This window comes from Caenorhabditis elegans, chromosome IV (genome assembly GCF_000002985.6).
Source record: "Caenorhabditis elegans chromosome IV".
Lineage (NCBI taxonomy): Eukaryota > Metazoa > Nematoda > Chromadorea > Rhabditida > Rhabditidae > Caenorhabditis > Caenorhabditis elegans.
Window position 1 is genome coordinate 15,806,033 of NC_003282.8, and position 23,820 is coordinate 15,829,852.

General features: G+C 31.0%; 1 protein-coding gene and 98 non-coding genes across 99 annotated transcripts; 46 read left to right on the plus strand and 53 right to left on the minus strand.

The window, feature by feature from the left end:
* Positions 1-143: 143 nt before the first annotated feature.
* Positions 144-164, minus strand: 21ur-3038. Its single transcript, NR_064268.1, has one exon.
* A 319-nt stretch (positions 165-483) lies between these two features.
* Positions 484-504, plus strand: 21ur-216. The gene has a single exon (NR_064269.1).
* 21ur-7768 lies at positions 485-505 on the plus strand. Its single transcript, NR_064270.1, has one exon.
* Positions 506-651: 146 nt separating this feature from the next.
* 21ur-13459 lies at positions 652-672 on the plus strand. The gene has a single exon (NR_064271.1).
* Positions 654-674, plus strand: 21ur-12781. Its single transcript, NR_064272.1, has one exon.
* On the plus strand, positions 655-675 carry 21ur-10624. The gene has a single exon (NR_064273.1).
* A 282-nt stretch (positions 676-957) lies between these two features.
* Positions 958-978, plus strand: 21ur-5603. Its single transcript, NR_064274.1, has one exon.
* Positions 979-1,302: 324 nt separating this feature from the next.
* 21ur-1231 lies at positions 1,303-1,323 on the plus strand. The gene has a single exon (NR_064275.1).
* Positions 1,324-1,434: 111 nt separating this feature from the next.
* On the plus strand, positions 1,435-1,455 carry 21ur-11250. The gene has a single exon (NR_064276.1).
* A 119-nt stretch (positions 1,456-1,574) lies between these two features.
* On the plus strand, positions 1,575-1,595 carry 21ur-5637. Its single transcript, NR_064277.1, has one exon.
* A 493-nt stretch (positions 1,596-2,088) lies between these two features.
* On the plus strand, positions 2,089-2,109 carry 21ur-11857. Its single transcript, NR_064278.1, has one exon.
* Positions 2,110-2,169: 60 nt separating this feature from the next.
* On the plus strand, positions 2,170-2,190 carry 21ur-12518. The gene has a single exon (NR_064279.1).
* Positions 2,173-2,193, plus strand: 21ur-13534. Its single transcript, NR_064280.1, has one exon.
* A 230-nt stretch (positions 2,194-2,423) lies between these two features.
* On the plus strand, positions 2,424-2,444 carry 21ur-4211. The gene has a single exon (NR_064281.1).
* A 293-nt stretch (positions 2,445-2,737) lies between these two features.
* Positions 2,738-2,758, minus strand: 21ur-4160. The gene has a single exon (NR_064282.1).
* A 296-nt stretch (positions 2,759-3,054) lies between these two features.
* On the plus strand, positions 3,055-3,075 carry 21ur-8331. The gene has a single exon (NR_064283.1).
* A 231-nt stretch (positions 3,076-3,306) lies between these two features.
* Positions 3,307-3,327, minus strand: 21ur-5059. The gene has a single exon (NR_064284.1).
* Positions 3,328-3,510: 183 nt separating this feature from the next.
* 21ur-13017 lies at positions 3,511-3,531 on the plus strand. The gene has a single exon (NR_064285.1).
* Positions 3,532-3,604: 73 nt separating this feature from the next.
* On the plus strand, positions 3,605-3,625 carry 21ur-8004. Its single transcript, NR_064286.1, has one exon.
* A 584-nt stretch (positions 3,626-4,209) lies between these two features.
* Positions 4,210-4,230, minus strand: 21ur-3181. Its single transcript, NR_064287.1, has one exon.
* Positions 4,211-4,231, minus strand: 21ur-760. Its single transcript, NR_064288.1, has one exon.
* Positions 4,232-4,354: 123 nt separating this feature from the next.
* Positions 4,355-4,375, plus strand: 21ur-13762. The gene has a single exon (NR_064289.1).
* Positions 4,356-4,376, plus strand: 21ur-7734. Its single transcript, NR_064290.1, has one exon.
* Positions 4,377-4,634: 258 nt separating this feature from the next.
* 21ur-786 lies at positions 4,635-4,655 on the minus strand. The gene has a single exon (NR_064291.1).
* Positions 4,656-4,905: 250 nt separating this feature from the next.
* On the plus strand, positions 4,906-4,926 carry 21ur-4031. Its single transcript, NR_064292.1, has one exon.
* Positions 4,927-5,048: 122 nt separating this feature from the next.
* On the plus strand, positions 5,049-5,069 carry 21ur-5556. The gene has a single exon (NR_064293.1).
* 21ur-10523 lies at positions 5,052-5,072 on the plus strand. Its single transcript, NR_064294.1, has one exon.
* Positions 5,073-5,289: 217 nt separating this feature from the next.
* On the plus strand, positions 5,290-5,310 carry 21ur-5005. The gene has a single exon (NR_064295.1).
* Positions 5,311-5,463: 153 nt separating this feature from the next.
* Positions 5,464-5,484, minus strand: 21ur-3136. The gene has a single exon (NR_064296.1).
* On the minus strand, positions 5,468-5,488 carry 21ur-9664. Its single transcript, NR_064297.1, has one exon.
* Positions 5,489-5,627: 139 nt separating this feature from the next.
* Positions 5,628-5,648, minus strand: 21ur-6669. Its single transcript, NR_064298.1, has one exon.
* Positions 5,629-5,649, minus strand: 21ur-4548. The gene has a single exon (NR_064299.1).
* A 141-nt stretch (positions 5,650-5,790) lies between these two features.
* 21ur-12441 lies at positions 5,791-5,811 on the plus strand. The gene has a single exon (NR_064300.1).
* Positions 5,812-5,832: 21 nt separating this feature from the next.
* 21ur-6662 lies at positions 5,833-5,853 on the minus strand. Its single transcript, NR_064301.1, has one exon.
* Positions 5,854-6,576: 723 nt separating this feature from the next.
* On the minus strand, positions 6,577-6,597 carry 21ur-2275. Its single transcript, NR_064302.1, has one exon.
* 21ur-11149 lies at positions 6,581-6,601 on the minus strand. The gene has a single exon (NR_064303.1).
* A 126-nt stretch (positions 6,602-6,727) lies between these two features.
* On the plus strand, positions 6,728-6,748 carry 21ur-13048. Its single transcript, NR_064304.1, has one exon.
* Positions 6,729-6,749, plus strand: 21ur-11207. Its single transcript, NR_064305.1, has one exon.
* A 31-nt stretch (positions 6,750-6,780) lies between these two features.
* Positions 6,781-6,801, minus strand: 21ur-13298. Its single transcript, NR_064306.1, has one exon.
* Positions 6,802-6,970: 169 nt separating this feature from the next.
* 21ur-14102 lies at positions 6,971-6,991 on the minus strand. The gene has a single exon (NR_064307.1).
* Positions 6,992-7,180: 189 nt separating this feature from the next.
* Positions 7,181-7,201, minus strand: 21ur-1199. The gene has a single exon (NR_064308.1).
* Positions 7,202-7,313: 112 nt separating this feature from the next.
* Positions 7,314-7,334, minus strand: 21ur-14858. Its single transcript, NR_064309.1, has one exon.
* A 229-nt stretch (positions 7,335-7,563) lies between these two features.
* Positions 7,564-7,584, minus strand: 21ur-2519. The gene has a single exon (NR_064310.1).
* 21ur-10732 lies at positions 7,568-7,588 on the minus strand. Its single transcript, NR_064311.1, has one exon.
* Positions 7,589-7,727: 139 nt separating this feature from the next.
* Positions 7,728-7,748, minus strand: 21ur-967. The gene has a single exon (NR_064312.1).
* Positions 7,749-9,194: 1,446 nt separating this feature from the next.
* 21ur-3647 lies at positions 9,195-9,215 on the plus strand. The gene has a single exon (NR_064313.1).
* Positions 9,216-9,528: 313 nt separating this feature from the next.
* On the plus strand, positions 9,529-9,549 carry 21ur-6455. The gene has a single exon (NR_064314.1).
* A 299-nt stretch (positions 9,550-9,848) lies between these two features.
* Positions 9,849-9,869, plus strand: 21ur-5844. The gene has a single exon (NR_064315.1).
* A 323-nt stretch (positions 9,870-10,192) lies between these two features.
* Positions 10,193-10,213, plus strand: 21ur-8076. The gene has a single exon (NR_064316.1).
* On the plus strand, positions 10,196-10,216 carry 21ur-9436. The gene has a single exon (NR_064317.1).
* A 281-nt stretch (positions 10,217-10,497) lies between these two features.
* 21ur-15106 lies at positions 10,498-10,518 on the minus strand. The gene has a single exon (NR_064318.1).
* A 276-nt stretch (positions 10,519-10,794) lies between these two features.
* 21ur-10471 lies at positions 10,795-10,815 on the plus strand. Its single transcript, NR_064319.1, has one exon.
* Positions 10,798-10,818, plus strand: 21ur-227. Its single transcript, NR_064320.1, has one exon.
* A 562-nt stretch (positions 10,819-11,380) lies between these two features.
* On the minus strand, positions 11,381-11,401 carry 21ur-1164. The gene has a single exon (NR_064321.1).
* A 190-nt stretch (positions 11,402-11,591) lies between these two features.
* On the minus strand, positions 11,592-11,612 carry 21ur-3664. Its single transcript, NR_064322.1, has one exon.
* Positions 11,613-11,693: 81 nt separating this feature from the next.
* On the minus strand, positions 11,694-11,714 carry 21ur-9354. The gene has a single exon (NR_064323.1).
* 21ur-13574 lies at positions 11,697-11,717 on the minus strand. Its single transcript, NR_064324.1, has one exon.
* A 160-nt stretch (positions 11,718-11,877) lies between these two features.
* Positions 11,878-11,898, plus strand: 21ur-7024. Its single transcript, NR_064325.1, has one exon.
* A 352-nt stretch (positions 11,899-12,250) lies between these two features.
* On the plus strand, positions 12,251-12,271 carry 21ur-2752. The gene has a single exon (NR_064326.1).
* Positions 12,252-12,272, plus strand: 21ur-2684. Its single transcript, NR_064327.1, has one exon.
* Positions 12,273-12,413: 141 nt separating this feature from the next.
* Positions 12,414-12,434, minus strand: 21ur-9029. The gene has a single exon (NR_064328.1).
* A 130-nt stretch (positions 12,435-12,564) lies between these two features.
* Positions 12,565-12,585, minus strand: 21ur-33. Its single transcript, NR_064329.1, has one exon.
* A 90-nt stretch (positions 12,586-12,675) lies between these two features.
* 21ur-7027 lies at positions 12,676-12,696 on the minus strand. The gene has a single exon (NR_064330.1).
* On the minus strand, positions 12,677-12,697 carry 21ur-6180. The gene has a single exon (NR_064331.1).
* Positions 12,698-12,875: 178 nt separating this feature from the next.
* 21ur-5363 lies at positions 12,876-12,896 on the minus strand. Its single transcript, NR_064332.1, has one exon.
* Positions 12,897-13,145: 249 nt separating this feature from the next.
* On the minus strand, positions 13,146-13,166 carry 21ur-15252. Its single transcript, NR_064333.1, has one exon.
* A 38-nt stretch (positions 13,167-13,204) lies between these two features.
* 21ur-2387 lies at positions 13,205-13,225 on the minus strand. The gene has a single exon (NR_064334.1).
* A 572-nt stretch (positions 13,226-13,797) lies between these two features.
* Positions 13,798-13,818, plus strand: 21ur-11753. The gene has a single exon (NR_064335.1).
* On the plus strand, positions 13,801-13,821 carry 21ur-6545. The gene has a single exon (NR_064336.1).
* Positions 13,822-14,026: 205 nt separating this feature from the next.
* Positions 14,027-19,591, plus strand: daf-38 (G-protein coupled receptor daf-38; the record flags this gene model as incomplete). Its single annotated transcript, NM_070486.4, has 7 exons — positions 14,027-14,203; positions 16,665-16,844; positions 17,447-17,782; positions 18,217-18,403; positions 18,449-18,584; positions 18,633-18,756; positions 19,286-19,591. The coding sequence occupies 7 exons, from the start codon at positions 14,027-14,029 to the stop codon at positions 19,391-19,393; spliced, it is 1,248 nt and encodes a 415-aa protein (NP_502887.1). The 3' UTR covers positions 19,394-19,591.
* Positions 14,221-14,241, minus strand: 21ur-5067. The gene has a single exon (NR_064337.1).
* 21ur-1297 lies at positions 14,591-14,611 on the minus strand. Its single transcript, NR_064338.1, has one exon.
* Positions 14,781-14,801, minus strand: 21ur-4759. The gene has a single exon (NR_064339.1).
* 21ur-4127 lies at positions 14,863-14,883 on the minus strand. Its single transcript, NR_064340.1, has one exon.
* 21ur-2014 lies at positions 15,068-15,088 on the minus strand. The gene has a single exon (NR_064341.1).
* 21ur-4931 lies at positions 15,297-15,317 on the minus strand. The gene has a single exon (NR_064342.1).
* On the minus strand, positions 15,976-15,996 carry 21ur-9970. Its single transcript, NR_064343.1, has one exon.
* On the minus strand, positions 15,979-15,999 carry 21ur-1142. The gene has a single exon (NR_064344.1).
* Positions 15,980-16,000, minus strand: 21ur-12019. Its single transcript, NR_064345.1, has one exon.
* Positions 16,144-16,164, minus strand: 21ur-1637. Its single transcript, NR_064346.1, has one exon.
* Positions 16,145-16,165, minus strand: 21ur-14149. The gene has a single exon (NR_064347.1).
* 21ur-15053 lies at positions 16,246-16,266 on the minus strand. The gene has a single exon (NR_064348.1).
* 21ur-3015 lies at positions 16,249-16,269 on the minus strand. Its single transcript, NR_064349.1, has one exon.
* On the minus strand, positions 16,250-16,270 carry 21ur-12009. Its single transcript, NR_064350.1, has one exon.
* Positions 16,252-16,272, minus strand: 21ur-11683. Its single transcript, NR_064351.1, has one exon.
* On the minus strand, positions 16,444-16,464 carry 21ur-11802. Its single transcript, NR_064352.1, has one exon.
* Positions 16,445-16,465, minus strand: 21ur-4953. Its single transcript, NR_064353.1, has one exon.
* 21ur-89 lies at positions 16,883-16,903 on the plus strand. The gene has a single exon (NR_064354.1).
* Positions 16,886-16,906, plus strand: 21ur-15277. The gene has a single exon (NR_064355.1).
* On the plus strand, positions 17,414-17,434 carry 21ur-7708. Its single transcript, NR_064356.1, has one exon.
* Positions 18,893-18,913, plus strand: 21ur-2127. Its single transcript, NR_064357.1, has one exon.
* Positions 19,185-19,205, minus strand: 21ur-3523. The gene has a single exon (NR_064358.1).
* 21ur-12944 lies at positions 19,546-19,566 on the plus strand. Its single transcript, NR_064359.1, has one exon.
* Positions 19,592-21,746: 2,155 nt separating the features above from the next.
* Positions 21,747-21,767, minus strand: 21ur-6959. The gene has a single exon (NR_064360.1).
* Positions 21,768-22,774: 1,007 nt separating this feature from the next.
* On the minus strand, positions 22,775-22,795 carry 21ur-12592. The gene has a single exon (NR_064361.1).
* A 111-nt stretch (positions 22,796-22,906) lies between these two features.
* On the plus strand, positions 22,907-22,927 carry 21ur-9381. Its single transcript, NR_064362.1, has one exon.
* A 462-nt stretch (positions 22,928-23,389) lies between these two features.
* On the plus strand, positions 23,390-23,410 carry 21ur-2467. Its single transcript, NR_064363.1, has one exon.
* 21ur-8217 lies at positions 23,393-23,413 on the plus strand. Its single transcript, NR_064364.1, has one exon.
* A 48-nt stretch (positions 23,414-23,461) lies between these two features.
* On the minus strand, positions 23,462-23,482 carry 21ur-13299. Its single transcript, NR_064365.1, has one exon.
* Between the last annotated feature and the right edge of the window lie 338 nt (positions 23,483-23,820).

The following is a 23,820-nucleotide window of genomic DNA, read 5'->3' on the forward strand; positions in this document are numbered from 1 at the left end:
TTTTTAATATTTCGTTGTTAAGAACGTTTTTCTTAATGACATAACTTCAATTAATCTCACCAAAATGTTTGTGTAAAGTTTATTCTGACTTAAGATTTTATGATTGAAAATTCAGCTGTTTCAAAATTAGAACGATGACCACCTATACACAACATCCTGAGATAACGATGTTAATTTTGAAAAACTTTATTTGAAAACATGCTGAAACAGAAATTTTTTTCTTCAAATTTTGAAAGCTTTCCACTTTATTTTTGATTCTTTGTTTCATGAAAGTTATTCATTCATGTTCCTCTTTCTTTTTTCTTCAAACCAACTTTATTAAAATTGAATAGTTCAGAAATTGTTGGTAACTTTCACTACTACAAATTTCAAGAAATTTTCGTTAAAACGGCAATTCTTTTCAAACAGTGGAATTGTTTTTCTGCAAATTACCCTCACTGTTTCACTATTTCGATATAAAATTGTGTATTTTTTTCAATGTGATTCAGCATTGATCATGTCAGAGCGCTTTGAATTAATTAAAATAAAAGTTTAGACAAGAGTGGATTCTTTTGAAGAATTACTGAAATATCCTCTTTTTTCTAACAAAATTGTTTGTAATTGTTTACTGTTTCAGGGTGGTCCTAAACGTTGAATTTTTATTTTTATTTTTATTTAGTTACGAATTTGTCAATTTAAAAGAAATTCCAACTTGAAAAATGAAAATGTAACTAAAAAACTATTTTCCCATATATCTCTGTAAAAAACATCCCAAATATTGAGTTTATTCCCTATTTTCATTGTGAATGACGTCATTTTGTGCATATATTTTCAACACTGAAATTGAACAGAGATTTGACTAGTTTCAAGCCAAAAAAATTTTAGTTAAATAAAACGCGGTTTTAAATAAATGGCAATATTTTTAAAAAACTCTGCTTCTAATAGGTATTAAAGTAAGTCGAGTTCGGCAAAAGATGTTTCGATTGTTTGTATAATTCCCTTTCTAAAAAAAATAGAACAATTCAAAAAGAAATACGGATTTTATGTGTGACGGCATCATTCTGAAAGCAAAAACCAGCAGAGAAATGCTAAATTGGTTGGGAATAGATAAAAACTACTTATAATCAGATGATAATTTGTGCACTTTTTATGTATAGGGGCAGCGCCCGACGTTTGCCGGGTTGCGCAACTGGTGTTGGAGCTTTGGAGGTCTTGGGATGCATTATATTCATAAGAAAGTAGATGCTGAAAGTACGATTTGTAAATTTGAAAAAGTTACTGTTTCGAAACTCTCAGAATTTGTTTTGATTATAAGTTTTGTAATCTGTGATTAAATTGTGGTTAATCTTTTTTGATTAATAGTGATTAATTTTTGATTAGAAAATTGAAATTTTGCAAATTATTTCTTACTGTTTCATAGTTTCCATATGGAAGCAATTACTGACAGTGTGTCAATAATCTTAACATTTGATAAATTGGATGTTTTCAAAATTCATATTGTTTGACAGAGTTTGAAAAAATACATGAAAAAAATTGAACAAATCATTATCTATTTCAAATAAGTGTTGAAGTTACTCGAACTTAACGAAAAATAGTTTGAATGATATGACAAATTTTAAATTTCGATCTATTCATTTTTCTAATATGTCCGTACCGTATTTATGCTTCCATTTAATTACAATTTTTCTCACAAAATTTTTTTCCCGGTATATATATATATATATAGAATTCTAAAACTCTTGTGGTGAAAAAAAAAAAGTTCAAATTTTTAAAACTTTCCACTAATTTTCTGATTCTATATTTATGAATATTTTAAATTTCAAATGTTCTCTTTTTCTCTTTTTCTCTTCGAACCAAACTTTAAAAAACACTTGTTCCAATCCAATTTTTCAGAAATCGCCCTTCGTCATGGTGTCAGACATTTCCGGTCCTTTGTGAACCCACGCCTCGTGGTGCTCATTGAGCACGCTTTTTAATCGAAGTTGTTCTTGTTCTCACAGACAAAAACAATTTCATTGAGTTTTTCAAACTTTTTTTTCGATTTGACACTATTGGATTTGTTTAATGTTTTATTAATCTGTGAAAAACAATATTTTTATTATTTTTGAATTTTCTCCTTTTACGCAGTGAAGCAAATTTTTTTATCCATTTCAGCAAATTTTCAAGAACTTGAGAAATTATTTCAAGTAATAATAGTGATAAATACTGGAAATATAATGAAACTATGTACATCTTAAATCCAAAAAAAAAACTACATTGATAACAAAAAATTCCACAGTTTTTGAAAATGCAGTGAAACATTAATTTTTTTCTCGGATTTTTTAAAAAATACGTTAAAATCGAATAAAACAAGGCGCTGTGAAATTTAAAATTAGGAGTTTTTTTTTCAAAAAAAGTTACTGTTTCAAAATTATTACAAAATGAAACTATTTAATTTCGGTTATTAACAAAGTCATGTTTTTGTAACTTATAAATTTTGACTCATAATTTCTATCCCTATCATCACTGAAATATTTGCTCCTTTTTGAGCAGAAAAGTCATCGTTTTCTTATCGAATATTCATGAGATCTCCTCCTCATCTTTTCATTTTTTTTTCTTATGATGGCTATTTTTGCACTCTTTCTCTCTACTTTTTTTTGATCTATCAGAAAAAGCAAAAAGTCCTACCTTCTCTCTATCCCTTTGGACGATTTATGAGCATTTTCTAAGAGCATTCGAGGTGCTCAGTTTTTTGAGATCATTTTTAAACTATAAAACTAGCTTTAAAACTCGAATGTGAACACAAAAAATATCTTGGCAAAAATTAAGTAACAGTTGTGAAACAGTAAATTTTTAACAAATTTTTAAAAAATTTATTGAAAATTTATTTTTTAATTTAAAGTTTGAAATGATTTATAGAACTTTCGAAGCTGTTTTTAAATTTAAAAAAGTGTATTCTTTCAAAACGAACTTTTTCAAAGGGAGATGAATTAATTTGTTCTAGTAAATCGAATCGTTTAAAATAGAGAAATTAAAAAATACAGTTTTGTGCTGTTTCAACTTCTTCATTAATTTGTTGTAAAATTGTGAAAATGATTTTGCAAACATGTTTATTGTGTTGATTGAAACCTATTTAAAATTTTGAGAAAAACCTGTTGTACAAGGAAAACACATAAAATTTTAAATTTCTGTCAACTATTTTTTTTTGAAATGATAGAAAAAGTCAAATATTGTAAAACTGGTTCTCTTTTTAAAAATATTTGTAAAAATTAATTAACTTACTATTAGAAACACGAAATTTTTAATTTTGTTCTATGAAATATGAACCTGTGTTTTGTTTTTATTTCAGATATTCCACAACCGGACCTATCAGAAAATAGATCGTTGAAAATTTTTTTAAAAGTTTGTGAAACCGGATTTTTTTTTTCAAAATTCAACTTTTTTTGCTGGAATTTCTGTTATGGAATTTGAAATCTCCAAAATTATTTATTTTTGAACAAAAATTACCGTTTCAACTATTTTACTTTTTAAGATCTCAAAATCTGGTTCTGATTCAAACAATTCACAGAATATAAATAAGAAAATTTGAAGATAAAAATCACTGTTTCAAAGTGTTGTTCTATTGTAATTCAAAATCTGTTGTTAATTCCTTCTCTCCAGTCACTTTCTTCATTTTCCCATTTTTCGTTCTCTGCTTGAATAATCCGTTTCAGATGAAAAACTGCACCTGTCAGGCGTCTCGGGACCGAGAATTAGATTTCTTTTTTGATATTTGAATTATAAATAACATTGCATGTCAATTGGATATACTTTTTTCTTGCGAGATATATTTACATTTATTTGCACCAATTGACTAATGTGATCTCTTTGGAATTTTCTAGGTCAAAAACTAAATATGGTTTCTTTTTTCTAATCAAGTGTCACATTTTTCAATCATGTTAAAAATCATTCGGCTTAGGGCTTTTTTTTAACAATTAAATCTTAAACCTCTAGAAATACAAAAAGGAACATTTCAACAATTTAACCAAGGAGCTCTCTTAAGGAATCACTGAAACAGGAATCTTTTTTCATGTGGCAAAAAATCTCAACTTTCTAGAATTTTCTAAAAAATGCTCCAGAATTCTCTGAAATCCATTTATTGTTCTGCAAAACTTGTGTATTTTAAATTTTCAACAAAAAGTTTGTTTTGAATTTTTTTCTAAGTTTTCATGCAAATTTCCGAAAAAATGTTGGGGTTGATCTCTTAAAGTTTTGCTAAAATTGATGGGCCGAATTCTAAATTAATTGTTTGAGGACTTTTGAGTCTATATTGAAACATGATAAGTTTTTCCAATTTTTGGAAAAAAAATTCCCATTTCAGAAAGCACATAAATCTTGTTTTAAGCAAATATACATGTTTTTTCATGCTCACCATGCTCACCATCAGAAAGGATATACTTTTCCAAAATTCATGTTTTTCAAAATAATATTGTCTGAAATATTCTGTTTCACAATAATTTTTATCACAAAGTTTGCAATTTAGAAAATATTTTAATTGGGATTTGATTATTTTGAAAATTAAAAGTTTACTTTTTCAGTTTTTCAACCTAATCAATGAGGTTTTTTTGCGGGAAGCGTCTGGTTTTCTAGTTTTGAAGACAAATTTTTTGAAGTTATTAAAATGCATTTTGACCACAAGTAAAAACTCTACCAACACATTAAAAATTCGAAATAACTGATATATTGTCGGGAATTCGAAAATGTAAAGTTTTTAACTTTAAATTTTAAAAGTTTCTTTGGTTGATGAATAAAATTATTAGTTTTTAGAAGAACGTATTACTTAAAAAACTCAAGAGGCTTTTAAAACTAACACTTTTCAAAATTTATAAAATAATGTTTAAAAAAATATTTTTTTTAATTGCTGTTTCATAGTCTTTTTAGATAATCGTCTAAATTTTTACATAGTATTGGACACAACACAAGAACCAAATTTTAATAAAAAACGCAATAATTATGAAACACAGTGAATATTTGGCAAAAAAATTTATTTGCTTCTTTTCTGAAACTGTTTCACGTTGACCTTATGTTAACGTTTCTGAATTGCCAATTAGTAATTTTAAATCATCGTGAAGAGTGCAGTACCTCAAAACAGGCTCCGCCCTCTATCATTTATGCTCCTCCCATGTTTTGAAGGAAAACCACGGGGAACGGCAAAAATCGGAAATCCAACCAATATCTTTCAGCTTTTAACCTCTTCGTGAGGGCGTGGAGTGCTATTCACTGGGGAGTGAAACTCGTGAAATGTCGGCGGCTGGTTTTGATTGGTGTCCCGATTTTCGCCTTTCCCCTTGGTTGGTCGAAAATGGCGAGGTCTAAAGTTTGGGATTTGTGCGCGCACGCCACGCAGTTTTATTATTTTGAGTGTAAACGAAATAAAAATTAAATCGACTTGTTTCCAAAATTTTCCGAAAAAACGTAGACTTTCGACGTCCATTCAGGATGTCTCTTTATCATTTTTAGTGTTTTTGAAAACGAACATCGAAGTTAATGAATACATTGAAAACGGAGTTTTTAATATTAACTATGTGAAACTGTAAAAAAAATGCAAATTTTCTAAACTTTGGAATTTCGTCACTAAGGCGTAAACTATTAAAATGGTGATGTGAATGTTTTCGAAAATAAATCACAAATTTACAAAAGCCATGCTTAAAATGTATTACAAACATAAACAATTTCTATATAGACTATGTGAAACTGGAAAAACTTTGAATTTTTTTTTTGTAAAAATAAAACAAATAATTTTCAGTTTCATTAAAATTAACTCAACTTTTAAAAAATCTACTCAAAACTTAATAGTTTGAAAAATCAGAAAGTTCAGGATGTATTTTTAACATTTTCCAAAAACCTTTGAATATACTGATGTATTGAAAACGGAATTTTTAATATAAAATATGTGAAACTGTAAAAAATTGCAAATTTTCTAAACTTGCCAAATTAGTCTCTAAAACGTTAATTTTTCAAATGGTGATGAAAACGTTTTTAGTAATAAATCTCAAGTTTATTGACTTACATTATTAAAATTAAAATGACTTATAAAGTGTAATACCAAAATAAACAAGATTTTGCTTCCGGGTTCGACCGCTGACTGTAACATTCGAATTTTAATAGCCTGAAAATGTTTGTAAATCCAATCTATTATTCCCTTATGCTTTCACATTCATCATTGCTGAATGACAACAACATTTATCCCAAAAAACTCTTCATTTTTTGTCATTTTCCTGTTGTTTTCTGTTTTTTTCCAGTCAGTCAGCTTTTAACTCTTTTTATTTCAATTTTCCGAGCTATTCTTGTAGTGTCCACTAGAGACGGAGAGCCTCATAATTAGATTTTTCTCCCCGTTCTCTCACTTGCTTCTTCTAGTTTTGGATGTGTTTTTCCGCTTATTTTTTTGATGAGAATTTATTTTTTTTTACTATTTTTTGAAATTTAATTTTGAGCAGGAGGATTAACCTTGAAGCTATTTTTTCAATTAACTTATTTTCAAAGGCAGGGTGACCAAAGTGCATTTCTTCTACGTAGATTATTGTTCGAAAACATGTTTTTTCATGGGGAATTGGTTTTCAGAAATTTATTTGAAATTTATTTTTGTCAGAATCTGTATCGAACTTAGCTTAAATTTTGCTTCTCTTTAAAAACTTCTCGAAAATGTAAAAGTTTGGAAAAAAACTGAAAATCAGAATTTGAACTGTTTTGGAGTTTTCACATAGCCAATTCTAATTCCAAAGATGGATTATAAGAAATTAAAAAAAAAACAAATTTAACTTGAATTTTTTCGAAATTAGTTCGGCCTATAACGTCCAAAGAACATTAAAATAATTTTACTGTTTATTTTTGAAATTCATTGAAATAGTAAAGATATTCAAAATAAGAAAGTACCTATATTATTTCAAAATCAGACTTCTAACTCCGCGGGCATTTAATTTAGGCCAACCAGAGAGCACATGAACAATTAAATTGTTCAATTAAATTTTGTAAATATGCATTCTTAGGTAAAACACTATAACGAATCACTGATAGTTATATAAATAATGTGAAACTGTAAATTTTCGATGAAAATTTTAAAATCTAAAATTTCTTGTTTTTAGAAGATAAGTAATTAAATATTATTGTGACAGCAAAAAATATGTTTCAATGGAACTTGTGTATCAAATAATCACAAAAAACATTGTTTCAGTGTGTTAATGACGCTAATACGAGTCACTGAATACTCAATGAAAGAATCTTTTGCAATATCTAAATTGTGAAACTGCACATTTTTAAGATTTTCTGTAACTGGGCATTAATATTTTAAGATAAAACAACTATTTCGATGTAAATTTTTCCAAAAAAAAAGATCACCCTATATTCTAAATTTTTTGCCGTTAATGTTAAATTTTTGAAACTGAAAATTTATTTTAAAATTGTTCATATTGTTTCAATTAATGTAAGAAATAATTATAAAGCATTTACTAATTCGAAGAAATAATTGAAAGAAAAAATTGAAAGCGACTTGTTTCCAGAATTTTCCGAAAAAAAGTAGACTTTCGACGTCCATTCAGGATGTCTCTTTATCATTTTTAGTGTTTTTGAAAACGAGCATCGAACTTAATGAATACATTGATAACGGAGTTTTGAATATAAACTGTGCGAAACTGTAAAAAATTGCAAAATTTTCTAAACATTGGAATTTCGTCATTAAGGCGTTAACTTTTAAAATGGTGATGTGAATGTTTTCGAAAATAAATCACAAATTTACAAAAGCCATGCTTAGAATGTATTGCAAAAATAAACAATCTCTATGTAGACTATGTGAAACTGTAAAAACTTCGAATTTTTTTTGTAAAAATAAAACAAATAATTTTCAGTTTCATTAAAATTAACTCAACTTTTTAAAAATCTACTCAAAACTTAATAGTTTGAAAAATCAGAAAAAAAAATCTAAAATTTTTAATAATTATACATTAAAAATCGAAAATTATAGGGTTTTATTTAGCGGAAGCTTTATTTAAATATAGATTTCTTTAGTCTAATCTCAACAAGTAAAATCTAGATTTTCGGTTTCTGAGCCCGCTCTTCACTAAAAAACTCTTCCCCATACGCAGCCTAACCTAATTGTCCGTTCTATGAATCATTCGCTCATTTCTCATTATTTCTATTTCTGACACAAACACACACACACACACCAGACACTCAGTTTTTGACTTCACGTCGGTCTTCAGAGAAAATAAAAAAGAATTCATAGAAATTTCTGATGATGAGCCTCGTGTGCAATAAGTTTGCGCGTTAGCCACTTGGCTACGCGCGTTTCTCGGAATCTTTGAGTGCGGCCGTATAGATGATTAGTACCCTAATTAAGTTTACGAACTGAAAACAAAAAAAAACATATCAACTGAAAAGAGCAAGAACCGGTCTCCAAATCTTAGAATCTTTCGTCTCAATGATCTAGACTTCCTGTTTGTTCTACTTCACTTGGCAGAATGTACATACACCAGTAATTATATCAAAAACCCTTCCCCCCCCCCCCCTCCCCATTTCTTTTTCTTTTTTCGGGGTTTCATTTTTGCTCCAACTCGTAGGAAAAGGTCGCTGAGAGGAAGTGGGCTCCGACTGAGCAACACAAATTCATAGATGAAGTATTTATATAGACACTTTGAAACCCGTCCCCCCGCCACCCGTTAGTACATATTTCCCTTTGGGCATTTCTCATTAGTGTGAGCTAACTGAAATGCACATATCAACGTCTCCCCCTAATAAGTCTTATCACCTGCTTGTCACTTCTCGGGATTAGACACTTTTTTATTTTTCGTAGTTTCGGAAATCTATAGCTGATTCAGAGAAAATTTCATGTTTTTTTTCTGGAAAAAAATTTTGCGGTTTCACAAAAATTATAATTTTTTCATCGTTTTCTTGATTTGCTATTTTTTTCTTCTACATATTAATTAAAGCATTTTATGTTGTTTCAAAGTTTTCCGCTTAAAATAGTATGTGAGAGGAGCAGAGTGCAGAGTGTCTGCGTGTCTGCACTCTCCTGCCCTCCTCTACTCTCTCTACCTTCCAATTTTGAAAGTGCACAACTTGGCCTGAGTTTGAGCTAGATATCTATTTTAAAATATGTTCTGCACAGGGATATGTGTAGTATTTTAGAACATACCCTGTTTTTTTAAACACCTAACGTTTCACTATGTTTTTAAGGCACACGGTCTATGATTGATTATTAATTAATACTTTTGGTGCTTTCGAATTAATGCAATAGCTACTTTGTTAAGTTATAAAACCCTTGATTCCACACTGTATACCTTTTAAGGTGAATAATTTGAATCTAGAGAAATCCAGAATTCTAGTTTCAAGTGCATTTTTATTGCGAACTAAATAAAAAGCGTAAATTTGAAGTATTAAAAAAATTGTTTAAAGGTTTAAACAAGTTTATGAAAATTGTGATGATTTAAATGGGTATTAAACAATTTTTTCTTGATACAGCTGGTGTTTGAAATTAACAAGAAAAAATCACTGTTTCAAAATTTCGTGATATACATTGTTAATCTTTCGAATTAATGCGTGAGCAATTTTTTTAAGGTTAAAAATAACCTGTATCCACACTGTTTTGGTATAAACTATGCATATTTAAAATTATAGGCGAGAGAGTGTGGAAATAGAGGAGAGTGCAGAAAGTCTGCTTGCCTGAGCTGTCCTCTGCGCACTTATTCACTCATATTCCTAACTTTTATGGTGAATAATTTGGCTCTAGAGGAAGCCAGAATTCTTGCATTCTTACTGTAAAGTAAAAAATATTCTTTAACTTTTAAAGATTTAAAAAAATATTTTCAACGGTTTCAACAAGTTGGCAAAATTTGTGATGAATGAGCTTTAAATAGTGATAAATCAGTTTTAAATAGTGAACAAGTTAACTATTGTGAAATTGTTTGTTAAAATAGATATATTTCAGCACTATTCTGAAAGAAGCTCTTGAAAATGTTAAACGAAAGACTGTGAAAAGTGAGAAGAGTGTCTGCTTGTCTGCGCTCTCCTCCCCACTCACACTCTTTCTTACCTGTCATTGGTGTAACTTGGCCTTAAATTGAGCTACTACGCTATTCTAAAATGTATTCAAATCAGCGAAAAAACTCTATAACTGTAAGTTAAACATTTTGAAAATTTGAGAAAAAATCACGAAATGTTTCAGCATATTAATACAAAGCATTCATTTTTCTTAATAGGTTGATTACTTTTAGGAGATTTATTTTCTGAAAAAAAACCAAATATCTCGCTGTCTGCGCTCTCTCACCCTCTCGAATCTTTTACGTCACTGCAAAAATAGAGTGTATATAATACAATTTTAATTAGACATCTCCACTTCATTTTCCTTGAAATTCTTCATTTTCTTGCTCCAGCAACTAATTGTGATTTCACATTTCCAAAGCCTTCCCTTTTTCTTTTCTAATTAGGCTTAAGCCTTTGTACTAGTATAAAGAAAGGCGGTTTGTGCTCAGTTATGGAGCAAAAAGAGCAATTTTCCTCCAGTCTCTCCAGCGGCAAAAATTCTGATTTTTTTTTCAAAGATCGAAAATCTTTTAATATCATTTGTGAAACAGAAATTTTTTTTTGTTCTAAAATTAATTTTTTGAAAAACGAGGAAATTCCGTGTGAGCTTATAATCGAGTAAAAACTAGCTTCATCACTAGTTTCCCGTCGTTTAAATTATTCACGTACACCTCTTTTGAAACTCTTCTTTTTTTTCTTTTTTTTCTTTACTTTTTACTCTTGTTTTTTTTGCTACCTTTTCATCTTTTCTTTAAAGTTCGAAAAATTTTGAAATAATTTTAATGCGATGTGGGTTCAATCACAATTATTGAAACAAAACAGTTGTTTAAAAAAATAATTATATTTTTCGACTAAATGAGTATTTGCAGGGTTATCAATTTTTGAGTTCTCATAAAAAGTAAAATGTTTGGTTTATTCTTTTCAAGAATTATGTTTCTAGCACTATTTTGAGTAAAGCTACGCCTTTTTGAAGTTTCCACGGCGAGAGAGTGTGGGTGGCGGGGAGAGTGCAGAGAGGGAGAGTGTCTAGCTGTCCTCAGAATGAAGCTGGAAACCTTATTTAAAATCCATTTTGATTGTAAATTATCAAGTTTTCTACTTTAAAAAATCCAAAAAATCTGGAATACTCTGTAAATATTATTGTTTTCGTCTCAAGTTCCAAATGTCCCACACACTTTTTTAATTTTGCACTTTTTTGCAATTCTCTTGTTATTATTCCGCCCATGCTCTTGTTCCTTATTTTCTGCCAGTAATGCTCCGTGAGCATCCTCTTCTGCTTCAATGAATAATTTCAAGGATGAAAAGGAATGCAAGCGGAAGATGTTTGACATTCTTCTCTATTCTATTTTTCGAACTTTTCAATGGATTTTTGAAACAATTTTTGGAAGCAAAAATTGCAAATAACAATTATTTTAAAAACTACGTAAAACAGTAACATTTTAAAAAATTTATTGCTGCAAAAAATGGGGACATTTTTGCCAAGAATTCCAAATTTATTTCTGAAAATAGAATTTTCATGATTTTTCGTATTTGAGTTTTTTTGTCGACAATGCTTATCTATTAAAATTATAACTACTGAAACACTTTATAAAATTTTATCAGAGAGATTGTACAGCACAACATTTATGGAAATATTGAAACAGTCGATTTTTTGAAAAAAAATTATCACATTTTCCTGTGAGAATAATTTTTCGTTATTAGTAACTGGACTTATATAAATCCCAAATTTAATGAGTACAGTGAAACATGATAAAATGTTGTGTAAAAAAAACAGCAAAAAATGAATCTGAATTGAAAAAAATCAAATACTTTTTCTACTGTTTCAGAAACTTTTCATATAATACAAATATTTTCTTATGATATTATGAATAGCGGTTTTTTTCAGTTTTTCGTGAATTAGAAAATTCTGCAACTATGAATTCTGCTACTATGCATGTTCTGCAACTATGCAACTAATTCTGCAACTATGAATGATATTGAAAACTATTCTTCAGCATTGCTTTAACTTATTCTTTGGGCTGCGAGAAGGCTTTTTAAGAATTTTAATGAATTTTTTTAAAAATTTTTCAAGGGAATAACTTCTGCAATTTAAGTTTACCAAAAAATTTTGTTAGTGAATCAGATTATTTGATGCATAATAATTTTTAAATTTTTTTTTCAAAACGTCCGACGGAAATTATAAAAATTTCCACTGTTTCTCAAAGTTTATATTAGATGTCAAATTTTTTGAAGTCGATTAGAGGTGCACTGTGAGTTAAATTTAAATTAATTTTTTTATAATAGTGTTTCCCCCCCAGCAACTTTCGAAAACCAGTTTCTTTTTTAAATTAAAAAATAAGTAAACTTCAGCAAACAAGCTCTGTTCAATTGGTATTACAATGTTGAAATTTTAGAAACATAAATACGTTTAATACCACGGAATGTTAAGATACAAAATGCACAAAATTTATGAAAATCTTGAAACAGAATAATATATATTCCTCGATATTCCTTTCTGAATTTGAGAAGCACAAACTTTGTAATAATAATTTTACAAGGGAACTTTTTTCTGAAATTTGAATTGATTCGATAGTAAACCTGATTATTTAGCCTCATTTTTTTAAAGTGACATTGAAGCATGATAATTTTTAAATATTTTTTTCAAAACTTGATCTCAACAGGAACTCTCGAAAAAGTTTCTTAATCAAATTCATTTTTGAAATGTCACTTTAAAAACGTATAGAAACATGACAATTTAGTTTTTTTTTTTCAAAATTTCAGTAAAAAATTAAATAAGCAGCAAAAAATATTTTCAGAAAAATAGTCCCACGAAATAATAATAGTTATTGCAATTAAAATATAATTATTTTGATAACAGAAATTCAAAGTAATAAACCAACGAAGCAAAGACACAATTTTTAAAAATTTTGATAAAAACAACTCGAAACAGTATATTTTTTTTAACTAAAATTTTTTGATGGTCATCTGTACTTTTTTAAATGTAAAAGCAACTGTGATTAATTAAAAATCATACATCTTAGTTTTCTAAGCCCCGCTTATTTTTCTGTGCCGCACTCAGATTTTGTTCGAAATTTCTTATGTTATACATAGTTTGTCATACATATTTTGAAAACTGGCAAAATCCTAAATTTATTTTTTGAACACGAATCATAGTGCATGTAGAAAATGTTTTGAAAATTTAGAAAATACTTGAAGCGATGAAGCGGTGTTAGCGATTTTCTTTAATAGCTTGGCATTTATCAAAAAATTGAAACAGTGAAAAAAATATGTTTCTTTTTTTTGTTTTTCTAATCTCTGGTTCAACACAAAGTGCTCATTTTTTTGTGTAATTTGAGCTGAAGTCTGGGCTCTCTCCTCACATGTCAAAGTTCCTGTTTCAACTGAATTTTTAAAAAGTATTTTTAAAATAGAAAAATCTCAGTTTTTGCTCTTTCCCAGCCACCATCTGCGCTGTCTTTAAATTTTATTTTTAGATTTATTTTCCCCATCTCTTCATTAATATTCATTAATGCGTAGATCAAATACTAAAAATGATGTATCAGAATTTATATTAATTCAGATTTTTCTAATCCCAGCGGATATAGATTTTTTTCTGTTTCAAGTGCTTAATGCGGACTAATTCGAGGATAAGATAATCCCAATTCATAGATAAAAATTTCAATTTGAAAATTTTGATTTCGAATTTTACTTGAAGTTTTTTTTTAATTTTTTTAATTTTCAGAAACTGAAAACTTTTATCCCGTTTCAAAATGTTTTCTTTAATAACTGAAATTTTTTTTTCAATAATTCCGATCTAGATTTCATCTATGTATTCTCAGAATTTTTAAATTCGTGATGTAATTGATATGCTTCTACAAAAACCTTGCTGACAATTTTGTAGGTACAGGTGAAAAAAAATTATGTAAAACAGCTGATTTTTTCAATTTTCTGCCCATTTTTCTGCCAAAATTTCTTGCGTTTTCCCTTCATTTTTCCCATTTTCCGTAACCTCAATTTCCCCTCATTTTTGCAGATGCTTCTCCCTTCAAACTTGACGACGTCAACATTAATGACGTCATCATCAGAATCGTACGACGCTGATAATCCGGGGCTTCCGCCTGAGCCAATCCTGTCGGATTACGTGGAAATGTTCACTTTGGTGCTCAATTTTATTGTTGGCGCGCCGTTGAACCTGGCCGCTTATACACAGGTTTGTCGGGAATGGGTTTTATAGGGGATCTGAAAGTATTACCAAATTTTATTTGACAAATTTTTTAAAAACAATGAGAAACAGCAGAAAAAATTTTACGGTGATTTCATAAGAAACCTCCTTTTTTGGCAAAAAACCTAGATATTGGGATTTAAAAAAAAATTCCAAAAATTATAATAATTCACAACGATAAGGTTTACTTTTCGTCTAGCTTAACATAGTATTTTTTTTCTGAAAAATTCTTGGAAGTTGCGACTTTTCCCGCTGCGCCCAAGCATACGCCTAAGCCTAAGCCTGAGCCTATGCCTAAGCCTATGCCTAAGCCTAAGCCTACACTCCGATTGAAAAAGGACAAAAAACATTTCATGAACTTTAAATATTTTTGAATTCAAAATGGGTTTTATGAAATTGAATAACCGTTTCAATGTACGTGACTATAATAATTTATTGAAACATTAAATTTTGTCAAGCCCAGAATTTTTTTCAAAAGTTCGCTTTTTTTTTCCAATATTTTTGTAGCAAAGTAGGGAAAATTGTTCTAAAAATGTGAAAGCTGCATTAAAATTTTACAAGGAAAAACTGTATTTCAAATTATGCATCGACAATTAAAGATTGAATTTTTATTAGAAGACTATGTGAAATTGTCAAAAGATTTGAATTTATTAGGAATATTCGCTAAATTAAAAAGCAAATAAACGTTTTTTCAAATCAACATCGTGAAACAGTTCAGTTTTTATTCTCGATTTCTTCAAAAGGGAGCGAAAATTGCTTTAAAGCACGTCTATGTATATGGTCACAATGACCGAATGGGCATCACGTTTTAAAGTTCAAAATTAATTTAAAAAATGAGGGGAAATAATACACGAGTAACCGAATTCTTGGTGATCATTTATTGAAATTTTATTGAACATTTATTAATTTGTTGAAACAGTAAATTCTATAAATCCCACAATTTTTTTTTATATTTTGTTTTTTTTTCAAGGTTCACCCAAATTTTCGTAGCACAGCAGTGGGAAAATTAAAAATGCGTGAAATTGTTGTCAAATACTTAAATTTAATCGAAATGTTTGTTAGATGTTTTGATGAATATTATCAAATGAATCTTATGAGAGTATTGAAAATGCAAATAAACTGTTCTTCAAATCAACATCGTGAAATAGTTGAAATTTTTATATTCTCAATTACTCAAAACTACACTGCTTTTTTGGAAAATCACGGAGAAAAGACTGGGACTCCAACCAATATCGACCGCCGACATCTCATTGGTTCAGCGCCCCACTATGTTTATCTCACTGCAGACGGGTCAGCTCGCCACGCCCACTGCACGTTAAACATATTAGTACCCGTGAAATGTCGGCGGCTGTTATTGGTTGGGGTCCCGATTTTGTCCTTCTCTCCGTGATTTTCCGGGCGGAGCCTAAATTTTAGAATTTTGTGCGTACACACCGCGCAGTTTAATCAATTTGAGTGTATGTGGAATTGAAAAAGCTGAGAATGGTCGTTGGGACTTTGAATAAAAATTTTGAATTTGCACACGGATTAGAGAAAAAGAGAAAAAAAATTAGAGAAAAAATAAACTACTCTTAAAATCAACAACATGGAACAGTTGATTTTTTTCCTAAATTTTTTTTATGTTATCAGTGTAAAAATGGCGACAGGAATCTTGAATGTTCTAATAATATTTTCGGTTGATTGTCCATAATTTTGAATTATTGAACACAATAAAAATCTTAATACTGAATTGTATATTTTTTTTTGTGATGAAAATTTAAACTAAATTCAGGTTAGTTGAGTCAATGGAAAGCAAATAAACTTGTCTTAAAATCAATATCGTGAAGCAGTTGAATTTTTATTCGCAATTACTGAAAAATAACAAAACTGATTGTTTTAGCAGTTCTAGAAGGAGCTTTTTTTTTACTCGGTTCATGGTTGAAATAATTTTGAAGTACACGCTTTACACAATGAGAATCAAAGTACTAAACTTTATAAAAAGACTGTGCGAAATTGTCAAAGATTTGAAATATGTCGGAATGGTCGGTAGAATTACAATATAAACAACGGGATCAATAAAAAAGTAAATAAACTTTTGCTAAAATCAACATCATGAAACAGTTAAATTTTATAGTCTCAATTACTCAACAACGACAGTTCGTTTTTGCAAAATCCATCTATTTTTATGTTTTCAGTGTGAAAAATAAGTGAAAAAAATAAAAAAGGAACTAGATTATATTTATTTTCACCTCATTGCCTGCATTTTGTCGATTAATTATATGACCATAACGTTATTAAATTAATATATTGAACGCGTGAAAAATTTTAAACACAGAACTGAACAGACTTTCTGTGTACTTTTCACTATAATCCCAATCTAAAATTACAAAATGGTATAATCAGATAGTATTTTGAAGCGCCCGACACTTCACTGGCCCTTCCATTTTCCATTTACCTTAAATGTTTTCAGCTAAGCGAACGACCTACATCAACGCGGTTAGACCTTCTGAAGCGATCACTCAACTATTCGGATCTTCTCGTTCTATTCATCTACGTACCATCTCGTGCCTGCTGGTTATTGACCTACGATTGGCGGGGTGGAGATGCACTCTGTAAAATTGTCAAGATGTTTCATACGTTCGCGTTTCAGGTAGGAGTTATAAGTTGAACAGGTTTAAACAAAAATGTTAGTATATTGACCTAGTAAATAGTGTTGTCTTTATTGTCCCCGTATAGCAAACGGGGTTTCTGAGAAAATCTGAAGAACTTATCTTTGAATCTGAAGAACTTATCTCGGTAGACGTCGGACCATGCATATCAGTAAAACCTCTGTTTGCGAAAAAGTATAATTTTCAACTGCCGCACCGAATCTGATGATCCATATTAGTCACATTGGAAAGCTTCAGCTGTAGATCAAAATGTTGAAATTTAAAAAAAATGCGGACAGTCTCACAGTTTTCCGGGTTACGGTAGAAGCTTCAACTTTGTTAATTTTTGTGTTCGTTTGTGGGTCCCAGAAAAGGTCAGGCGCAACGATTCCGCCCGGCCTGTTCTTGGAAAATGAGTGAACAAAGCCATTGATGCTATTTTGATGGGAAAATACTGGAAAAACGACTGAAAAATCAAACAAGACATTGAAATTAATTTGTCTTAATTTGAAACAGGTTTTTTTCTGTTTCAGAAAACTGTTAAGAATTTTCAAATATACAGTTTTGTCAATCTACCTTTTTTTCTTTTAAATCAAAATTCCAGAGCTCCTCCAACGTGATCGTGTGCATCGCCGTGGATCGCCTGCTATCCGTCCTCTCCCCATCCCATCACAGCCCCAACAAAGCCCTGAAACGGACTAAAATGATGTTAATAGTCGCGTGGATAGTAGCGCTAGTAATCTCATGCCCACAACTTTTCATCTGGAAAGCATATCTAGCACTTCCCGAGTATAATTGGAGCCAGTGTCTGCAAATTTGGGAGATTGCACGGATGGAAAAATTCAACAAACCACAGGTAGTGCCAGAGTTTGACGCCGAGTTCTGGTACAGCATACTGCATATTAGTCTCGTTTTTTGGATCCCTTGTATCATTATCATGGTGAGTCTTAATTCTGCAGCCGACAGTTTTCGGGTCAACGTATTGTTAGCAAGTGCAGCGAAACTATGTCCCAACCAATCAGCGACGTTAGCCCCACCCAATGTATATCGCTGGTTGGTTAACCTCAATTCCAGAGATCCTACTTTATTTGAGCGCCCTACATGGTATGGGTTAGCGTAGAGAACACAGAACATGTCAAGCGCTGTAGATAGCCACCAACCAATCAGCAACGTTTAACAGGCCCCCTGTATATCGCTAATTGGTCAATCTTAAAATTCCCGAGATCCTATATTATTTGAGCGCCCGACAATTTCTGGGTTAGCGTAGAAAACCCAGAACATGTCAAGCGGTGTAGATAGCCGCCAACCAATCACCGATGTTGGCCACACCCCCTGTGTAAATCTGATTGGTCAACCTTTTTTTTTTGATTCCAGCTATCCTACATCATAGTCATCTCATGGGTATGGATCAACTCTCGGCCGTCCATCCGTCACACCTCTTCATTTTCCTTCCACACCGGCTGCGATACGGTAGATACAGTACTGACTAGAGCCTCTGAATGGAATCCTTTGAAGACATTCTCCCGTCACGTCAACATCAAGGAGCCCGAGAAGCCGATGAGTAAGTCTAAAACTCTGAAATTTCAGTTATCTGATTATTTTTCAGCGACTCCCAGAATCGTGGTCAGCGACGAGACGGAGGTCCCACTGACGCAGCGACCATCGATTTCTCCGTCGGAAGCGTCGGCGGTGATGAGGACCGGTGTGCACACGAGTACCTCGTATAATGCTAATTTGAATCGGTAACCTATTTTTCTATCAAAAACAGGTAAAAATTCAGAAATTTTCAGATCCCGAGCCCTGCGAGTTTCCTTGCTACTAGTCGTCGCGTACATCATCTGCTGGCTACCATATAACCTCATAAGTCTTATCCAATTTCTTGATCGGGACTTTTTTTCGTCATATCTTAAACATGTAAGTAGATCTTTACTTGAAACGGAAAAAAGGTTTAAAACTCTGAAATTTAGTGGAAAAAATGAGAGAATTAAAAAGTTCAAAAAAAGCCTGTTTCACGGTGTCGATAATAATGTGAAGTATGTTAAATTTCCAATTGGTAGGCGTCATTAAAACCGATTAATTTTTCAGTTTAACTTCGAAAAAGACATCAATGAAGCCGCTGTCAAGTTTCAGTAAAATTTGATGTACTTAGTTTTGAATTTTTCTTACACGAGTTTTTACTTTAAAAGCATTGGAAAAAAGTTTAGCCATGCTTCGCCGACTTATGGAGTCAATAATGTCCGCTTAATACGTTTTTGGCAGCATCCGACATTTACCGGCGGGTACTCTCACAGCTGGCAACCGGCAGATGTCGGTCGCATCAAATAAAAGAGTGTTATCGCGAAATTGGTTTGAAGGATATGTAATCAAATTTTATTCAACTCCTATTCTTATATCAACATAGTGAAACAGCAGATCAATTCCAATAGACGTTCCAAAATTCCAGGTCCACTTCTGCCAACAACTAATCATTTTTAACTCGGTCGTCAATCCATGGCTCTACGGTTTCTTCGGTCCCCGCCGCCCGTCTACCACCGGTGCCGGCCGTCACTGATCTCCAAACATCAAACATCGAATTCGCCATATCTTTCCAAAATCCCCCCAACGTTCCAGTTTTCAAGCCCAACGAATTGCCAATGCCATATCTTTAACAACTTTTATGGTTTCTTGTTTGTTTTTTTTTATTTATTTTATTGTAATGTTTGATTCTCGGTGAAAAATTTGTGTAAAATAAATTATTTTTTATGTGAAACAGTATTTTTTGGTAACATTTATTTCAACTTAAAACAACCATAATTCATTTTTTATGTGAAAAAAATCGAATGAAAATAATATACAAATATAACACATTTGGCAATGTAAATATTTCACACAAATTGTAGAATTGCAAGCGCGCGATTTAAATATTAATTTTTAGAAATCAGAATAGGAAAAAAGAAGAATTAAACAAGTTGACTCAGATGAGTTATTTTTTGGCTGCTTGACCAGAAGCTGACACATTTTAATTTTTTGTTGAATTTTTTGGATTTGTTATTTGTTAGTTGTTTTAAAATTTGTTAGTAGTTTTTGTTTTGAATTTTGTTGAGTTTGGCTGAAAAATTTTAATTTAAAAATTTTTGGTCAACTCAGAGAACGGTGTTTAGCTAAATTGTTGTATTCAAATTTGGAGCAGTTAGTAGTGGGATATGGTCGGGGTACTGTAGTAGTACTGTAGGAGTACGGTAGGATTACTGTAGTTTAGGAAAAATTGAGTTTTTGTCTTTTGAAGAGATAGAGGTTTGGAGTTATTAGTGGGATATGGTCGGGGTACTGTAGTAGTACTGTAGGAGTACGGTAGGATTACTGTAGTTTATGAAAAATTGTGTTTTTGTCTTTTGAAGAGATATAGGTTTGGGGTTAGTAGTGGGATATGGTCGGGGTACTGTAGTAGTACTGTAGGAGTACTGTAGGAGTACGGTAGGATTACTGTAGCTTAGGAAAAATTGAGTTTTTGTCTTTTGAAGAGATATAGGTTTGGGGTTAGTAGTGGGATATGGTCGGGGTACTGTAGTAGTACTGTAGGAGTACTGTAGGAGTACTATAGGATTACTGTAGTTTGGGAAAAATTGATTTTCCGTCTTTGGAAGGGAAATTGGAAACTTCGGGAAAATTCTGAAATGTTCCAGAACCTTCTGGGAATTTCTGGAAAATTCTAGAATGTTCCAGAACCTTCTGGAAAATTCTGAAAAGCTTTAAAACCTTCTGGAAAATTCTAGAAAATCCAAAAAAAGAAAGACCCATCGTGGCGAGACCCATCGTGGCGAGACCCATCGTGGCGAGACCCATCGTGGCGAGGCCCATCGTGGTGAGACCCATCGTGGCGAGACCCACCGTGGTGAGACCCGTCGTGGTGAGACCCATCGTGGTGAGACCCATCGTGGTGAGACCCGTCGTGGTGAGACCCATCGTGGTGAGACCCATCGTGGTGAGACCCATCGTGGTGAGACCCATCGTGGTGAGACCCATCGTGGTGAGACCCATCGTGGTGAGACCCATCGTGGTGAGACCCATCGTGGTGAGACCCATCGTGGTGAAACCCATCGTTGTGAGACCCATCGTGGTGAGACCCAAAATTTTGGCGGGAAATTTAAATTTTCTGTGAAAAATATTTTGGCGGGAAATTTAAATTTTCTGTGAAAAATATTTTGGCGGGAAATTTAAATTTTCTGAAAAAATATTTTGGAGGGAAATTTAAATTTTCTGAAAAAAAAATTTTGGAGGGAAATTTAAATTTTCTGGAAAAAAAATTTTGGAGGGAAATTTAAATTTTCTGAAAAAAATATTTTGGCGGGAAATTTAAATTTTCTGTGAAAAATATTTTGGCGGGTAATTTAAATTTTCTGAGAAAAAAATTTTGGAGGGAAATTTAAATTTTCTGAAAATTCTAAAATACTGGAAATCTAGAATCTTCTGGAAATTTCGAAAAAATTCTCGAATGTTCCAGAACCTTCTAGAAAAATCGAGAAAATTCTGGAGTGTTCCAGAACTTTCTAGAAAAATCGGTAAAATTCTGGAATGTTCCAGAACTTTCTATAAAAATTGGGAAAAGTATGGAGTGTTCCAGAACTTTCTAGAAAAATCGAGAAAATTGTGGAACGTTCCAGAACTTTCTAGAAAAATCGAGAAAATTCTGGAACGTTCCAGAACTTTCTAGAAAAATCGGTAAAATTCTGGAATGTTCCAGAACTTTCTAGAAAAATCGAGAAAATTCTGGAAGTGTATGTGTGTCAAATACTTTTAATGGTGCCAGTCGTTGCCCGCGCCATAGGTGCGGTCAACGGCTGGTTTTTACATAAAATGAAAATTGCAAATGTTTTGATTAAAAACTATCAAATTGGTTGTGAAAATTTTCATAAAAATTGAATATACGATACGGTTTTTGAAAATGAATATTTGACAAAAAATTTATGGAATACATAAAAAAATGTTGAAACATTAAAAATTTGCCAACTGGAAGCTTTTCGAGAAACATGAAGTTTTGCACCGATTGTTTTGTTTTTAAATGCTGGAAATTAATTTGGTATTATATTTCAAGTTTGCCGGTTTGTACAATCAACACAAGTTTTTTTTAAACGTATGTTAATAAGTCTCAGGCAAAAAAATGACATAATGTTGAAACTTTTAGAATTTGTGAAATTCCTGAATTTCATGCTTGAAAAATATTTTTATTGAGTTCCTCGTTTTAGACGTTTGCTGAAAACAAAGCAAACGGCTGGATTTCACTGCAATTTCCGCACTAATAATTCCTGACAAAATATTATATACTATCCAAATGCTTAAAATTTTAAAAATTATGAAAGGAACTTTTCCAGTAATTCAATCTTGTAGAAATTGTTGCAGTGTTCAAATAAAAAAAAGTACGGTTTCACAATCAGTTTAATACATTAGTTGCAGGGCTGTTTTTTTTCGGTTTTTTTTGGAAAAATTGATTTTTTGGTTTTTTTGATTTTTGAGACCAAAAAACAAAAACAAAACCAAAAAATAAATTATAACACTGATTCAGCAAAAATTAAACAAATAAGAACAAAAAACCTTCCGTCAAACTTTGAATTTTTTTTTGGTTTTTTTTCAAAAATTCGCTTGTTTTTTGTTTTTTGGTCCAAAGTTCGACCAAAAAATTTTTTGTTTTTTGGTCGAAAATTTTTTTTGCAACAGCCCTGATTAGTTGCAAGCTACATGTATTACATTGTCCAAAATTGACTAATTTATGCAAAATTCACTCACGATATCATGTCAGTTGAATAGTTTAGTTTTGAAATGACCAGACAAAAACGAGATAATTATTTTTTTCCCCTTTATGAATATTTTCTATAAATTCTAATATTTTCGATATTTTCAAAGTTAGAATTAATTTTAGTCGTGGATCTCTTAAATTGTCATATTTTTCACAATAATTGACCAAATCTCCCAAAAAAAAAAATCTCCAAAAAAAATCTCCAAAATATAATAGAATGTAGAAACTGTAAAAATTTTTAAGCTGATACTTTTTCGACTTTATTTTAATAGTTGGTTTTAATAGTTATTTTAATTTGGCAAATTTACACAATTTTCATTAAACACTGCGAAAATCCAGCTAATTTTTTTTTTGAACGAATCTGAAACTTTTTCCATTTTCCAGATTTCCATGCTAGTTTTTGAATTTTCTGAATAAATTCACGAAAAGTTTCAGATTTGTTTTTTTAGTTTCCAACTGGAATTTTTTTGCAGCGAAACTCAAGTTTTTACGTTTTGCGATTTTTCGACAATAAAACAAAAACAATGCATAACTACAATGATTAGAGAGCCCGCTCTCCCTTTTGATCTCAGAAATTGCGCCAATTTCTAATGCATCACCCTTTAGGTGACGTCACATTTTCAAGAAGCTTGAATTCGCCAGCACTCCCAAAAATGAAATTGTCAGGTTTTCAATTCGTCAGATGAATAGAGATAATTTAAGTTTTTTTAAACATTTTTCCCAAGTTTATAATGTTTCAAGTTGTTATTATATTAGTTGTCTAACTGCTTCAATCAGTAATGTAGTAATTTTTGCAATACTTCTTAAACTGTTTTTTAAGTGTTCCAAATCGTGAAAAGTAAGCTTATTATTAAAAATTTAGATCAAAGAACATTGCAGAAAATTTCTGAAATACTTATAAACGTTTGATAACAATAGACATTTTGAAACAAAGTCAATATTGAATTTGTTTTTGATTTTGGATTTTTTTGGTAGTCGTGTGGAAAGTCCAATGAATTTTTAAAACGTATTGAATAATTCGTTTTTTCAAATTCGTTTATGAGTTTTATTTTAATTAATTTTGCAAAGAAACTTCAAAAATGGACAAAAAAGATTTTTTAACTGTCTAAAAAAACAGGGAATGGCTGATTTTCAAGGTTTTTCGAAGGTAAAAATTTAATATCTTCTCTTTTTATTTTTTCATTTCTTTTTTTAAGTGGTTCAAAAAT